The sequence below is a fragment of the Cydia splendana genome, chromosome 8, assembly GCF_910591565.1.
Source record: "Cydia splendana chromosome 8, ilCydSple1.2, whole genome shotgun sequence".
Taxonomy (NCBI): Eukaryota; Metazoa; Arthropoda; class Insecta; order Lepidoptera; family Tortricidae; genus Cydia; species Cydia splendana.
This window is the reverse complement of record NC_085967.1, coordinates 19,636,116-19,652,500: the sequence shown is the minus strand read 5'-3', so window position 1 is coordinate 19,652,500 and position 16,385 is coordinate 19,636,116. Positions and strand designations below refer to the sequence as shown.

Genomic DNA, 16,385 nt, shown 5'->3' with positions numbered 1-16,385 from the left:
CCGTCGTGCGCGCCGCCGGGGCGCTGCGCCTGCAGGTAACACACGCACACACACACACACACACGGCGCCTCGCCGCCCGCCTTCCACGCGCTGCCCGCGCCCGCGCTCGGCAGCGCCGGGCCCGTCGTGCGCGCCGCCGGGGCGCTGCGCCTGCAGGTAACACACGCACACACACACACACACACACACACACACACGGCGCCTCGCCGCCCGCCTTCCACGCGCTGCCCGCGCCCGCGCTCGGCAGCGCCGGGCCCGTCGTGCGCGCCGCCGGGGCGCTGCGCCTGCAGGTAACACACGCACACACACACACACACACACACACACACACGGCGCCTCGCCGCCCGCCTTCCACGCGCTGCCCGCGCCCGCGCTCGGCAGCGCCGGGCTCGTCGAGCGCGCCGCCGGGGCGCTGCGCCTGCAGGTAACACACGCACACACACACACACACACACACACACACGGCGCCGCGCCGCCCGCCTTCCACGCGCTGCCCGCGCCCGCGCTCGGCAGCGCCGGGCCCGTCGTGCGCGCCGCCGGGGCGCTGCGCCTGCAGGTAACACACGCACACACACACACACACGCACACACACACGGCGCCTCGCCGCCCGCCTTCCACGCGCTGCCCGCGCCCGCGCTCGGCAGCGCCGGGCCCGTCGTGCGCGCCGCCGGGGCGCTGCGCCTGCAGGTAACACACGCACACACACACACACACACACACGGCGCCTCGCCGCCCGCCTTCCACGCGCTGCCCGCGCCCGCGCTCGGCAGCGCCGGGCCCGTCGTGCGCGCCGCCGGGGCGCTGCGCCTGCAGGTAACACACGCACACACACACACACACACACACACGGCGCCTCGCCGCCCGCCTTCCACGCGCTGCCCGCGCCCGCGCTCGGCAGCGCCGGGCCCGTCGTGCGCGCCGCCGGGGCGCTGCGCCTGCAGGTAACACACGCACACACACACACACACACACACACACACGGCGCCTCGCCGCCCGCCTTCCACGCGCTGCCCGCGCCCGCGCTCGGCAGCGCCGGGCCCGTCGTGCGCGCCGCCGGGGCGCTGCGCCTGCAGGTAACACACGCACACACACACACACACACACGGCGCCTCGCCGCCCGCCTTCCACGCGCTGCCCGCGCCCGCGCTCGGCAGCGCCGGGCCCGTCGTGCGCGCCGCCGGGGCGCTGCGCCTGCAGGTAACACACGCACACACACACACACACACACACACACACGGCGCCGCGCCGCCCGCCTTCCACGCGCTGCCCGCGCCCGCGCTCGGCAGCGCCGGGCCCGTCGTGCGCGCCGCCGGGGCGCTGCGCCTGCAGGTAACACACGCACACACACACACACACACACACACACGGCGCCTCGCCGCCCGCCTTCCACGCGCTGCCCGCGCCCGCGCTCGGCAGCGCCGGGCCCGTCGTGCGCGCCGCCGGGGCGCTGCGCCTGCAGGTAACACACGCACACACACACACACACACACACACACACACGGCGCCTCGCCGCCCGCCTTCCACGCGCTGCCCGCGCCCGCGCTCGGCAGCGCCGGGCCCGTCGTGCGCGCCGCCGGGGCGCTGCGCCTGCAGGTAACACACACACACACACACACACACACACACACACGGCGCCTCGCCGCCCGCCTTCCACGCGCTGCCCGCGCCCGCGCTCGGCAGCGCCGGGCCCGTCGTGCGCGCCGCCGGGGCGCTGCGCCTGCAGGTAACACACGCACACACACACACACACACACACACACGGCGCCTCGCCGCCCGCCTTCCACGCGCTGCCCGCGCCCGCGCTCGGCAGCGCCGGGCCCGTCGTGCGCGCCGCCGGGGCGCTGCGCCTGCAGTTAACACACGCACACACACACACACACACACACGGCGCCTCGCCGCCCGCCTTCCACGCGCTGCCCGCGCCCGCGCTCGGCAGCGCCGGGCCCGTCGTGCGCGCCGCCGGGGCGCTGCGCCTGCAGGTAACACACGCACACACACACACACACACACACACGGCGCCTCGCCGCCCGCCTTCCACGCGCTGCCCGCGCCCGCGCTCGGCAGCGCCGGGCCCGTCGTGCGCGCCGCCGGGGCGCTGCGCCTGCAGGTAACACACGCACACACACACACACACACACACACGGCGCCTCGCCGCCCGCCTTCCACGCGCTGCCCGCGCCCGCGCTCGGCAGCGCCGGGCCCGTCGTGCGCGCCGCCGGGGCGCTGCGCCTGCAGGTAACACACGCACACACACACACACACACACACGGCGCCTCGCCGCCCGCCTTCCACGCGCTGCCCGCGCCCGCGCTCGGCAGCGCCGGGCCCGTCGTGCGCGCCGCCGGGGCGCTGCGCCTGCAGGTAACACACGCACACACACACACACACACGGCGCCTCGCCGCCCGCCTTCCACGCGCTGCCCGCGCCCGCGCTCGGCAGCGCCGGGCCCGTCGTGCGCGCCGCCGGGGCGCTGCGCCTGCAGGTAACACACGCACACACACACACACACACACACGGCGCCTCGCCGCCCGCCTTCCACGCGCTGCCCGCGCCCGCGCTCGGCAGCGCCGGGCCCGTCGTGCGCGCCGCCGGGGCGCTGCGCCTGCAGGTAACACACGCACACACACACACACACGGCGCCTCGCCGCCCGCCTTCCACGCGCTGCCCGCGCCCGCGCTCGGCAGCGCCGGGCCCGTCGTGCGCGCCGCCGGGGCGCTGCGCCTGCAGGTAACACACGCACACACACACACACACACGGCGCCTCGCCGCCCGCCTTCCACGCGCAGCCCGCGCCCGCGCTCGGCAGCGCCGGGCCCGTCGTGCGCGCCGCCGGGGCGCTGCGCCTGCAGGTAACACACGCACACACACACACACACACGGCGCCTCGCCGCCCGCCTTCCACGCGCTGCCCGCGCCCGCGCTCGGCAGCGCCGGGCCCGTCGTGCGCTCCGCCGGGGCGCTGCGCCTGCAGGTAACACACGCACACACACACACACACGGCGCCTCGCCGCCCGCCTTCCACGCGCTGCCCGCGCCCGCGCTCGGCAGCGCCGGGCCCGTCGTGCGCGCCGCCGGGGCGCTGCGCCTGCAGGTAACACACGCACACACACACACACACACACACACACGGCGCCTCGCCGCCCGCCTTCCACGCGCTGCCCGCGCCCGCGCTCGGCAGCGCCGGGCCCGTCGTGCGCTCCGCCGGGGCGCTGCGCCTGCAGGTAACACACGCACACACACACACACACACGGCGCCTCGCCGCCCGCCTACCACGCGCTGCCCGCGCCCGCGCTCGGCAGCGCCGGGCCCGTCGTGCGCGCCGCCGGGGCGCTGCGCCTGCAGGTAACACACCCACACACACACACACACACGGCGCCTCGCCGCCCGCCTTCCACGCGCTGCCCGCGCCCGCGCTCGGCAGCGCCGGGCCCGTCGTGCGCTCCGCCGGGGCGCTGCGCCTGCAGGTAACACACGCACACACACACACACACGGCGCCTCGCCGCCCGCCTTCCACGCGCTGCCCGCGCCCGCGCTCGGCAGCGCCGGGCCCGTCGTGCGCGCCGCCGGGGCGCTGCGCCTGCAGGTAACACACGCACACACACACACACACACACACACACACGGCGCCTCGCCGCCCGCCTTCCACGCGCTGCCCGCGCCCGCGCTCGGCAGCGCCGGGCCCGTCGTGCGCTCCGCCGGGGCGCTGCGCCTGCAGGTAACACACGCACACACACACACACACACGGCGCCTCGCCGCCCGCCTTCCACGCGCTGCCCGCGCCCGCGCTCGGCAGCGCCGGGCCCGTCGTGCGCGCCGCCGGGGCGCTGCGCCTGCAGGTAACACACGCACACACACACACACACACGGCGCCTCGCCGCCCGCCTTCCACGCGCTGCCCGCGCCCGCGCTCGGCAGCGCCGGGCCCGTCGTGCGCGCCGCCGGGGCGCTGCGCCTGCAGGTAACACACGCACACACACACACACACACGGCGCCTCGCCGCCCGCCTTCCACGCGCTGCCCGCGCCCGCGCTCGGCAGCGCCGGGCCCGTCGTGCGCGCCGCCGGGGCGCTGCGCCTGCAGGTAACACACGCACACACACACACACACACACGGCGCCTCGCCGCCCGAGTTAAGGGTGCCAGCACCCCTAATATATCTTTTGTCAGCGAAAGCTAATTAGAAGATTCAGCATTGCGTAACTGGAACATGCGTCAATGCTGAATTGCATTATTTAATTATAAATACTAGCTCTTAAGTCATTTTAAGTTAGAATAATCTTGATTGTAAGCTAAGTGGTTACTCTGTCAGTTTAAATAAATATATTTTTTTAAACTAAAGTCCTTGTCATTATCTTAATTGGCGCTGAGGACAGGATACCCGTCGTTTTCCTGACACGTTCAGAAGCCGATCAAATATCGCGAAAGTACCGTGCCGGACTACGTACGTTTCTACGTTTCAACGGGTAGCCGAACAAATAAATTTATTAAGAAATATCAAGAGGACCTGCCGCAGAAGAAACCAGTCAACCTAGCTGTTCCAGGAAGCTGTCCATCTGCAGCCGACCGGAAGCAATCCTGAGTATTCCAGACCATCTGTAAGGTGTCGTGAAAGCTGCCGGGAGGAATGTGAGTCAATCTTTTTCATCATCCTTTCTGTTCCTTTTATACGTATCCTTACTTGTTTTAAATATATGTGTTATTAAGGATTAGAAAACGCCGTAATAACATTATTAGGTTATTTTTTTTGTGTTATTAAGGATAATAAACGCCGCAATAACGCTAGTAGTTTAAAATATTGGGTATTGTATATTAAGGATAAAAACGCCATAATATCATTCCCAATTTAGAATATCTTCGCGTATTAAGGATAACAAAACGCTATAATAACGATATTATTTTAGAATATTAGGTATTCGTATTATTAAGAATAAAACAAAACCGTAACAACATTTATTTACAACGTCAGCGAAGGTATTAAAGTCCACGTTCAATTGACCTACTTCGGTATTTTGCAATCAGTTTATTTTAGCGTGTTTAAATTTTATTTGCATTTAAAATGGAAGGCCTTACTTTAATTCCTGAGAATGTAATTAAGATGATTCCTATTTTCCGAGGGGAAGTTAGGGAACTGGCGGTGTATATTAATAAATGTGAATATGTCATAAATAAATTTAGAGGAAGTGCCGAACAAAACGAATATTTATTTCATGTATTAACTAGTAGACTCGCGGGTCCCGCAGCCGTCTTAGTCGGAGAAAGGGACAACATTTGTACTTGGGCCGAACTTAAAACATTGCTAAAGGAACATTTTGGGGACCCCAGGACAGAGAAATGCCTCCTATTAGAAATGCAAGCCTTGAAAATAAATAAGGGCGAAAGTTACTTAGATTTCTGTCACAGAGTTCAACAGTTTAGAAGCATTTTGTTAGCTAAGGTCGCAGAAACCATTGAAGATGCCACAATACGAACCGCGAAACAGGAAATCTATACTAATACTTCCTTCGATGTTTTTCTTTATAATTTACCACAATATTTAGTTAAAATGATCCGTTTAAGAAATGTCAGCACACTAGAGGGTGCATTGAAAACCGTTCTAGAAGAAGAAAATTTCAACACCGTTTATAACATGAAAAACCCTTTTAGGAGTCCAGTAAATAATAGACAAAATCAAGGTAATGTTAGACAGAATCATAATGGTTATAATTATTCGCATAATACCGAGCCTCAAGATAGAACTCTTAACAATAATTTTAACCCCCCTAGACATAACTTTAGCCAGAGGCCACAGAGTAATTTAAATTCGTTTAACGGTTCACAGCAGATTAGAAATAATAATAGACCACACAATAATTTTACTAATAATTCATCTAATATGCGTAATCAATGGCAACCAGTAACATCGCAAACGCAAAGTCAGCAACACGCAGGTTATTCACCACAGTCTTACACGGCGCAAAATCAAAACGTGCCGGCCCGTAATATGACGTCGGGTAATAATACTGATGTTACTATGAGGACAGCCAGTTCAAGACGTGTTAATTACATAGAAAATAATGACGCGGAACCAATATATCTTGAACCGAGTTACGAACCAACATATCTTGAGCCGAGTTTCGAACCAACCCCGGGTCCAAGCACCGAAGTCAGAAATTTTTTCCTGGCGGCCTCGAACAGAGGACTAGAATAGTATTAAATTATAGCCGAAAATTAAAACTTCCTCATATTGCAGTTCCTGAATTACAGGCTCTCTTTATGATTGACACAGGAAGCGAAAGGTCATTTATGAAACCGGAATTAGTTGAAAAATATTTTAGTAATTTTAAACACCAAGAAATTTTTGAAGTAGTAAGTACCCACGGCCGCAGTACACATGACACGGTAATTTATATTCAATTACCCAAAATTTTTAAAAGTGAAGAACGTCATAAGTTTTATGTGTACGACGTTGATGATAGGTATGACGGCTTAATAGGTAGCGATTTATTGGATCAGTTACCTGCAAGCGTTAATTACAAAACTCGCATGCTGGAGACGGATTCAACGCAGATACCAATGCTGTATACTCCGCCTATTAAGGAGACTTTTGAATTGCCTCCTCGCAGTGAGTGTAGAGTTAAGTTACCAGTAACGTTATTAAATGGAGATGCGATTTTAGAATTTCAACAGCTCTCGGAAGGGATAAGAATGCCCGCCGCGCTGGTAAAATGTGTGAATGGATACGCATCCACCGTCATTCAAAATTGCACATCAAAAGGCATGACTTTAGTAGTCACAGCCCCGTTTAAAGTAGAACCATATTCGAGCGAAACATTTGTTAACGTAAATTTCACCGCGGACGCAACTTCAAATGATAGGTTGTTGTCTGAAAATCTCTCCAAATTGAGATTGGATGACTTGAATGAAGAAGAAAGAAAGGCGATTAGTCAGTTATGTGAGGAATATAAAGATATATTCTATTGTGAACACATTCCGTTATCATTCACTAATCAAGTTAAACATAAGATCCGTACTACAAATGAGGATCCTGTTTTTATTAGGGCACATAGGATGCCTCCTGTTCAAGCACAAGAAATAAAAAAGCAGGTAGATAAAATGCTGAAGGACAACGTCATTCAGGAGTCACATTCTCCTTGGAGTGCTCCAGTCCATTTAGTCCCAAAGAAGATGGACATGTCAGGTCAACAAAAGTGGCGTATGGTGATCGACTATAGACGTCTTAATGACATCACAGTCGACGATAAATACCCTCTACCAAACATAAACGACTTATTCGATATGTTGGGTAAAAGCACATACTTCACGACACTAGACCTGGCCAGTGGATACCATCAAATAGAAGTCGATGATGCTGATAAACCTAAAACCGGTTTCAGCACCGGATTCGGGCACTATGAATTTAATCGTATGCCGTTTGGACTTAAGACAGCACCTGCAACCTTTCAGAGAGCAATGGACAACGTCCTAAGAGGTCTACAAGGAATACACTGTCTGGTATACCTCGACGACGTAATAATATTTTCTAAAAGTCTACAAGATCACGTCCAAAAACTTAAGGCTGTATTCGATAGATTCAGGGAAACTAATCTTAAAGTACAGCTAGATAAGTCCCATTTCCTCAGAAAGGAAGTCCTCTACCTTGGACATACCATAACGAGCGAAGGGCTAAAACCAAATGACGATAAGATAAAAGCAGTTCTTAATTATCCCATACCTAAAACCACGAGTGATATTAAAAGCTTCTTAGGTTTGATAGGTTACTATAGAAAGTTTATAAAAGATTTTGCAAAAATAACTAGACCCATGACAGCATGTCTGAAGAAAGGAAGAAAGGTAATTTTAGATGATGAGTATAAAGAAAGTTTCGAACTTTGCAAGAAAATTTTAACCAATGCACCATTATTACAGTTTCCAGATTTTAAAAAACCTTTTATCTTGACTACAGATGCGTCAAATTACGCGATAGGAGCGGTTCTATCACAAGGACCAATAGGGTCAGATAAGCCAGTTGCCTATTTTAGTAAAACTTTAAGTGACACTCAAGTAAGATATAGTACAATTGAGAAAGAACTACTTGCTGTTTTAGAAGGAGTTAAGCATTTTAGACCGTACCTATATGGCAATAAATTTTTCATTTATACAGACCATCGTCCACTCGCTTGGCTGTACTCCCTCAAGGAACCCAATAGTAAACTTACAAGATGGCGTTTAAGGTTACAGGAATATGATTTTGAGATATATTATAAAAAAGGGAACCAGAATACAAACGCAGACGCAATGTCTCGTATAAGACTAAATATGACAAACGACGACAATGAGTCAATGGTAGTTAATGTAGATGAAAAAGAAAATAAGTTACAGAAGTACGTACAGTCACTAACAGATCAAATTGCAGAGTTAAGTAGACCAGAATCAGAACCAGAAATGGAAGTGGTAGAAATCTCCGATTCAGATGACGGAGCTACAGCTCATTCCATCTCTAACAGGGAACACGAAGGTATCCCAATATTAAATGAAGCTATAGATTTAAAACCAAAACAAATATTAGTATATACATGGTTCAAAGACGACATTAGCGTTAAAGATTTATCAAACAAAAAACAAAAGATCTTGGAAGTACATATGCCAATAAATAACGTACAATTAGTAAACAAATTTTTAAAAGAGTATGTAGACCTTAAAAATAAATATTTTATCTATTTCGAATCACCAGAATTTAGAAAAACTTTCAGTAATGTCGTAACGCAACTTTATAAAAAAGGTACACAAAATTTAATCGAATGCACAGAAAGAATCATAACATTAACAGATGTAAATGACATAAAACAAATAGTCATAAAATATCACGAGGGCAAAACATGCCATAGGGGCATTAATGAAACGCTAGCAAAACTTAAAAGAGATTATTGGTGGAGTAATATGAAAGATACCATTGCAGCTATAATTAATGCGTGTGAACAATGTCGTAAGATGAAATATGAAAGGAAACCCATGAAACCGTATATCCAATTAACACAGAGTCAGGAATCACCATTTCAGGAAATATTTATAGATCTTTTATTTATCGAAAGTAGATATTATTTAACAGCTGTAGACGCGTTTAGCAAGTTAGGCCAGGCAATAAGTATACCCAATCGAAGTACGCCGGAAGTAGTAAGAGCTTTGATTAAATATTTCAGTATGTACGGCGTTCCCAAAAAGATTAGCTGCGATTCGGGTACAGAATTTAACAATGAACTTATGAAAGAACTATTAAAATTATATAAAATAGAATTGCACATAGGAACTCCGAACAATCCTAATTCAATGGCCGTAGTAGAACGATTTCATTCTACAATAATCGAAATTTACCGTTTAGCGAAGTATGATAGAAGTGACCAAGATGCAGCATCAGTCATGACGTATGCCATAATGGCTTATAATAATTCAATACACAGTGCCACGACATTTACCCCTTTCGAATTAGTTTTTGGGCACACAGAATCAGGAAATACATTCGATACGGATAGAGAGCGAAATTTAATGCAGAAATTACTTATAGATCACAGAAAAAGGTTAAAGGTATTGTACGAATACGTGAGTGAGAAATTAGTTAATGATAAAATTAAAGTCAGGGACAAGAAAGGCGGTGAAGTACCACCAGAAATTAAAGAGGGTGATACCATTTACATGAAAGATACTAGAATCCGTAAGGCTAAAGAAAAACCTAGGTACGAAAAAGCCACAGTTATAGGTAAACCGGACAAAAACATAATTCCCGTACAAGTTAGAAAAAGAAATACCCGTGTAGCACTCAAAAATGTCAAACGACCTCCACAGGTGGCGAGTGATATTACTGATGGTCCTGGTACATCAGGGATGCAGTCTCAACACCCAAAACCTCGAGCGGAATCCGGGGATAGCTCCAGTCAGGATGGGCACAGCTCTGATGAGGACTAGCTCCTGGAGCATTATTAAGACTATAGATTTAGAGTCAATAAGTTCACTATTAGAAATAAATTTAGATCAGTATAACAAGTTAAAACATATAATTGATAGTAATATAGATACAAGAAGAGAACTAATGGGTTTAGAAGTACAAATAAATTCATTTACTGAACTATCCCGAGATAGACTTTTACAGATCTTACCAACTGCAAGAACTAAAAGAGGTATTCTCAACCCGTTAGGATCCATAGTTAAGGTAATAACAGGTAATTTAGATAATAATGATGCTATTAGATTTGATGCGATAATAGAAAAGATGAAACATAAGGAAATATCAGTAGAGAATAAGGTAACATTACTCCAAAAGGCACTTGATAAACTAACAAACGTTTCGAGCGACATTAATTTTAACGTTAAACACTTGGGTTATAAAACCAAACAACTAGAGACAGTCCAAAAAGACGAGACAAAACTTTTCAATTTAATTTCCTTAATGAATAGCATGTACCAGATTCTAAATAACTTTCGCACTATTTACAATATTATACAAGAGATAGAAACAGCTATTGCTTTTAGTAAATTGTCAACCTTGCATCAATCCATAATAAACTCAACTGAATTCATTAAAGTCCTTTATGAGGTAGAAAAACATGCAACCTTAGTTTATCCCGTGTCAAAGGAAAATCTAGTTAAGATAGAACGTAGTATAGACCTTAAGTCATTTATTAGTCATAGTCGCTTAACTTTTATACTAGATATCCCATTAATTGAGAAAAACACATATATTTACTACAAAATTATACCTGTTCCAATTTACAACCCCGAAACCAAAAAGACACTTACCATTATTCCCAAATACCCCTACCTTATGATGAATAGATTGAAATTCCGACCCGTGGCAAGATACTGCGAGGAAATCGAAGAGGACAAACACATCTGCACGGACAACGATGTAGTACAACATCCAGCAGCAACATGCATAGAACAACTGATGTTACTTAAAGATAACATATCGAAATGCAACCAGCAAACCATCAAAACAGAAGACACAGTTATACAGAAGATTACATCTGACCATTGGCTTCTTTACACCAGAAAAAGAACAGTGATAACCGAAACATGCGGAGACGAGGTTTCGAAACACAATTTGGAGGGAACCTACATATTGACCCCAGCTAAATACTGTGAGACGCAGATAGAAGACATCATCATGAAAGCAGTAACTAACACTACAATTACCAACTACATTTTACCCCCTGTTGTACTGCCGGAACTGCAAGCAGAGATCCAGAAGAACGAGAACGAGGTAGATCTGCGAGGCGTGGACTTCAGCGACGTAAAAGACATTCTCAACAGCGTAAAATATAACAGTGAAAGTGATTACAGTGAGAGTTATATCATTAGTAATAGAGTCAGTGTCTGGACCATCGTTTTATATACCATTTTACTTGTAATAGTAACTATATACTTAACGTATAAACTACATTCTGTATTTTTCAGACGAAATTCTCTGAAGCCGACTTTGCCACCTTCAGATAATTTCTCTCTTAAGGAGGGAGGAGTTAAGGGTGCCAGCACCCCTAATATATCTTTTGTCAGCGAAAGCTAATTAGAAGATTCAGCATTGCGTAACTGGAACATGCGTCAATGCTGAATTGCATTATTTAATTATAAATACTAGCTCTTAAGTCATTTTAAGTTAGAATAATCTTGATTGTAAGCTAAGTGGTTACTCTGTCAGTTTAAATAAATATATTTTTTTAAACTAAAGTCCTTGTCATTATCTTAATTCCCGCCTTCCACGCGCTGCCCGCGCCCGCGCTCGTCAGCGCCGGGCCCGTCGTGCGCGCCGCCGGGGCGCTGCGCCTGCAGGTAACACACGCACACACACACACACACACACGGCGCCTCGCCGCCCGCCTTCCACGCGCTGCCCGCGCCCGCGCTCGGCAGCGCCGGGCCCGTCGTGCGCGCCGCCGGGGCGCTGCGCCTGCAGGTAACACACGCACACACACACACATACACGGCGCCTCGCCGCCCGCCTTCCACGCGCTGCCCGCGCCCGCGCTCGGCAGCGCCGGGCCCGTCGTGCGCGCCGCCGGGGCGCTGCGCCTGCAGGTAACACACGCACACACACACACACACACGGCGCCTCGCCGCCCGCCTTCCACGCGCTGCCCGCGCCCGCTCTCGGCAGCGCCGGGCCCGTCGTGCGCGTCGCCGGGGCGCTGCGCCTGCAGGTAACACACGCACACACACACACACACACGGCGCCTCGCCGCCCGCCTTCCACGCGCTGCCCGCGCCCGCGCTCGGCAGCGCCGGGCCCGTCGTGCGCGCCGCCGGGGCGCTGCGCCTGCAGGTAACACACGCACACACACACACACACACGGCGCCTCGCCGCCCGCCTTCCACGCGCGGCCCGCGCCCGCGCTCGGCAGCGCCGGGCCCGTCGTGCGCGCCGCCGGGGCGCTGCGCCTGCAGGTAACACACGCACACACACACACACACACGGCGCCTCGCCGCCCGCCTTCCACGCGCTGCCCGCGCCCGCGCTCGGCAGCGCCGGGCCCGTCGTGCGCGCCGCCGGGGCGCTGCGCCTGCAGGTAACACACGCACACACACACACACACACGGCGCCTCGCCGCCCGCCTTCCACGCGCTGCCCGCGCCCGCGCTCGGCAGCGCCGGGCCCGTCGTGCGCGCCGCCGGGGCGCTGCGCCTGCAGGTAACACACGCACACACACACACACACGGCGCCTCGCCGCCCGCCTTCCACGCGCTGCCCGCGCCCGCGCTCGGCAGCGCCGGGCCCGTCGTGCGCGCCGCCGGGGCGCTGCGCCTGCAGGTAACACACGCACACACACACACACACACGGCGCCTCGCCGCCCGCCTTCCACGCGCGGCCCGCGCCCGCGCTCGGCAGCGCCGGGCCCGTCGTGCGCGCCGCCGGGGCGCTGCGCCTGCAGGTAACACACGCACACACACACACACACGGCGCCTCGCCGCCCGCCTTCCACGCGCTGCCCGCGCCCGCGCTCGTCAGCGCCGGGCCCGTCGTGCGCGCCGCCGGGGCGCTGCGCCTGCAGGTAACACACGCACACACACACACACACACACACACACACGGCGCCTCGCCGCCCGCCTTCCACGCGCTGCCCGCGCCCGCGCTCGTCAGCGCCGGGCCCGTCGTGCGCGCCGCCGGGGCGCTGCGCCTGCAGGTAACACACGCACACACACACACACACACACACACACACACACACACGGCGCCTCGCCGCCCGCCTTCCACGCGCTGCCCGCGCCCGCGCTCGGCAGCGCCGGGCCCGTCGTGCGCGCCGCCGGGGCGCTGCGCCTGCAGGTACACGCACACGGACATTATCATGCATATTATTCTTGCCAAGGTCGCCATGTAGGGCGAGTGTTATAATGAAGGAAATCAATTTCCCTTTAGACTAAACTGAGGAGTTTTTTTTTAAATAATACGTAGGTGGCAAACGAGCATACGGCCCGCCTAATAGTAAGCGAGCACCGTAGCCTATGGACGCCTGAAACAGAAGTATTACATGCGCGTTGTCAGCCCTAACACCCCGCCCCTCTCGTTGAACTCTGATAACCTTACTCACCGACAGAAACACAACAAGCACTATAAGTAAACTAGGGTCTAGTGTTATTTGGCTGCGGGGAGGTATTTCCCCAGTTGGGCTCTACCCTAGATCTGGAATGGCATCCGCTGTGCTGTGCCCAACAACACAAAAACAAAATGACATTCACTGTGCCCATACCTCTTATAATTACTAGTTAATAATGATTAGTGCATCATTTCAACCTCAGACTATTGATGTGAAACTACCTCAACTGAAATGAATGCCTTTCATCTCTTGGTTAACAATCTACTATTACGTTACAGGTGATCAACAAAGCGTGTAATACACATTACGGCACGCTGTCCCGGTTACAACTGCTGCCCAACAATTCCGCCTCCAGCGATCCTGTCTGGGAAACATATTTAGGTATTTTGAAACTTCATATTGTTATAAATTAACCGACGAGGCACTGTAGTGCGTCAGGTATGTTCGCCGAGGCGCGAACGGACGACTTTTATGCCATTAGACGGAAAAGAGTGATTTCTACGACGATTCTACGATGATTTGAATTTGGTCGGATTACTACGACGTGTGCGCGGCACACACGCTAACAGCATGCTAAGGGCGTTAGACGAGCGCCTCGACTGCCCGCTTACTAAGTACTGGACAGAAGTAGTCATCGGTAGGTCTAAGTAGATATAGGTTACTAACATAGTGTTAAGTCTAAAATGTTACTAACAAAATATGGATCGCTTTTGGTCTGAAATAAAGAAATTTTATTTATTATTAATGAAATCAATTAAAACAACACGTCGATGTCGTTATTATTATTTTACCATCTGATTATTTGATCTTATGAATTATACAGGCTGAAATTTTACCACCAGCCATACTTTTTTTATGGGATAACTTTTATTCTGGGGCCAATGCCAAAATTGCGCAAAATACTTTGGCCGTTCCGTGGAAATCGGCGACATTACATCAGCCAGAATGAATGAAATAGCAAAATTGTTTTTCGCGATTTCGGCATCGGTCCCATAATAAAAGTTGTTCAGTACGACCTTTAAAGTCCCCACGCACCGTACGACCGGTGGTTAATATTTCACTCAGTATACATATTATGGAATTAAAGCTACAACGTTACGTCCCAGGTTCCCCGGTGACGTGCATAGCGTGCGACGCGCGCTGGGCCGCGGCGGCGTGCGCGGACGGCGCGCTGCACGCCTGGCGGCTCGCGCGGACTACTGCGCACAGAGCCCTGCCGCCCATCGGTAACTCACCCCTCACACCTCACTCGTGGCACAGAATAAATAATACTACTAGATACAGAAGATTCACTCTAACAAAACGCGTCTGTTACGATTAGGACAGATATGGCCGCTAGGTGGCGCAAGCGCCAGGCGCGGCTTATGGCTAATTGTTTTCTCGGAAACGTTCGTATTTGTCTTGCTACTTCAGTCAACCTCAATACTTTTCGTACCGACGAGACAGTAAAATCGCAAGACACGTTCGTGGGTTTTTTCTAAAATAAATATTGAAAACCTGATTCTTTCAAATCTGGACGTTCTTGGGCTCATTCTACTCAGAATCGACAGCATTATCCATCCCACCATTAAAAAAAGATGTCCCAAAATGTCAATTCCATTACGTCACGTTTTAGTATGAACATTTTTTTCACTTGTATGTGCGTGACGTAGTGGAATGTAGAGTTTTCATACAAATTTTTGGGACACATTATTTTATCATCAGAATTGAATATGTTAGTGATTCTGAGTTGAAAGAACCCAAAAACACCAGGATATGTGAGAATCAGGTTTTCGATTTTTATTTTAGAAAACGCCCTCGTACGTTTCCATGAAAAAACGATGGAAAATAACTACATCTGCACATAATGCACTACATCTGTACAGATATACAGATTTTAACTAAATAATTTCTATTTAACTTCCAGCACTAATGTCACCCGCAGCCAAACTGACACTCGCAGGTGACACCCTAGCGGCCGTCACTACATCCGCCGAGCTCGGTATCTGGGACCTCGCCAATGCGACATGTATCGTCAGGCCGCTAAGTTTTAGGAGCCTAATGCAACCCGGGGGTAAGCTATAGTTAATTTTTAGATCTAAAGTGAGAGTCAAACAAATAAAATGCCAAAACACTTCGAGCAACACGGAAGGGAGGCGGCATTCGCACTATTTCCCCTCTGCCGAGGTACAAGATTAGCGCGTCAATCTAATCTAGCGCGGGTAATAAAACTAGTTGCACTTGGATTTTTCACTAGACCGAGTCCAGACGCGCGCGTGAACACTGCTGCACAAAAATGCCTGTTTGCTCGGTTTTTCGTTATAAAAAGAGTTCGGGGACATCAAATTTACAAAAAGAAAGTGTTACATTTCACATGTAATATTTTTTTTTACATATCATAGGTTTAATTACATTCAAACACAATTATTATATTTTAGTCTCATGTAATTGTTGGATTTATCGATTTTGCTCGCTCAGTACAAATTGCGGATCGGTCGAGCGACAAATCCGACTTCTCATCTCTCAGAATACAATAACATACTTCAACGAAAATGTGTTAGTGTGCGTGTTGTGACACTTGTCACTCGTCCGTACACAAAAAGAGATCGAGGTTTGCAAGATTTGTCTTTGACGTGTGTCATTTTCTATGTATTTGTGTCGTCATTACAGATTGGATTTTGTATGTAAGTGTGTGAGAAGTGCGACTGTGTGCACCTTTCCCCCGCGAAAAATGGCAGAAAGATTTGTACGGTGAGATATCGCTTGGGCCCCTCCCTTCCGATGTGTCGGAAGCCGGTGTTGCTCGAAGGCAAAACATGAGATCAGTACCTACTTTTTATTAG

The 16,385-nt window shown here is 51.8% G+C and overlaps 1 protein-coding gene across 1 annotated transcript in view; it reads left to right on the top strand.

Moving 5' to 3' along the window:
• LOC134793030 (protein HIRA homolog) overlaps positions 1 to 16,385 on the top strand; it is a 38,419-nt gene that overhangs the window by 14,490 nt on the left and 7,544 nt on the right. Inside the window, exons 14-16 of the mRNA XM_063764557.1 lie at positions 13,842 to 13,944; positions 14,670 to 14,789; positions 15,470 to 15,616. Coding sequence (XP_063620627.1) covers positions 13,842 to 13,944; positions 14,670 to 14,789; positions 15,470 to 15,616 — 370 coding nt within the window. The remainder of the gene's footprint in view (positions 1 to 13,841; positions 13,945 to 14,669; positions 14,790 to 15,469; positions 15,617 to 16,385) is intronic.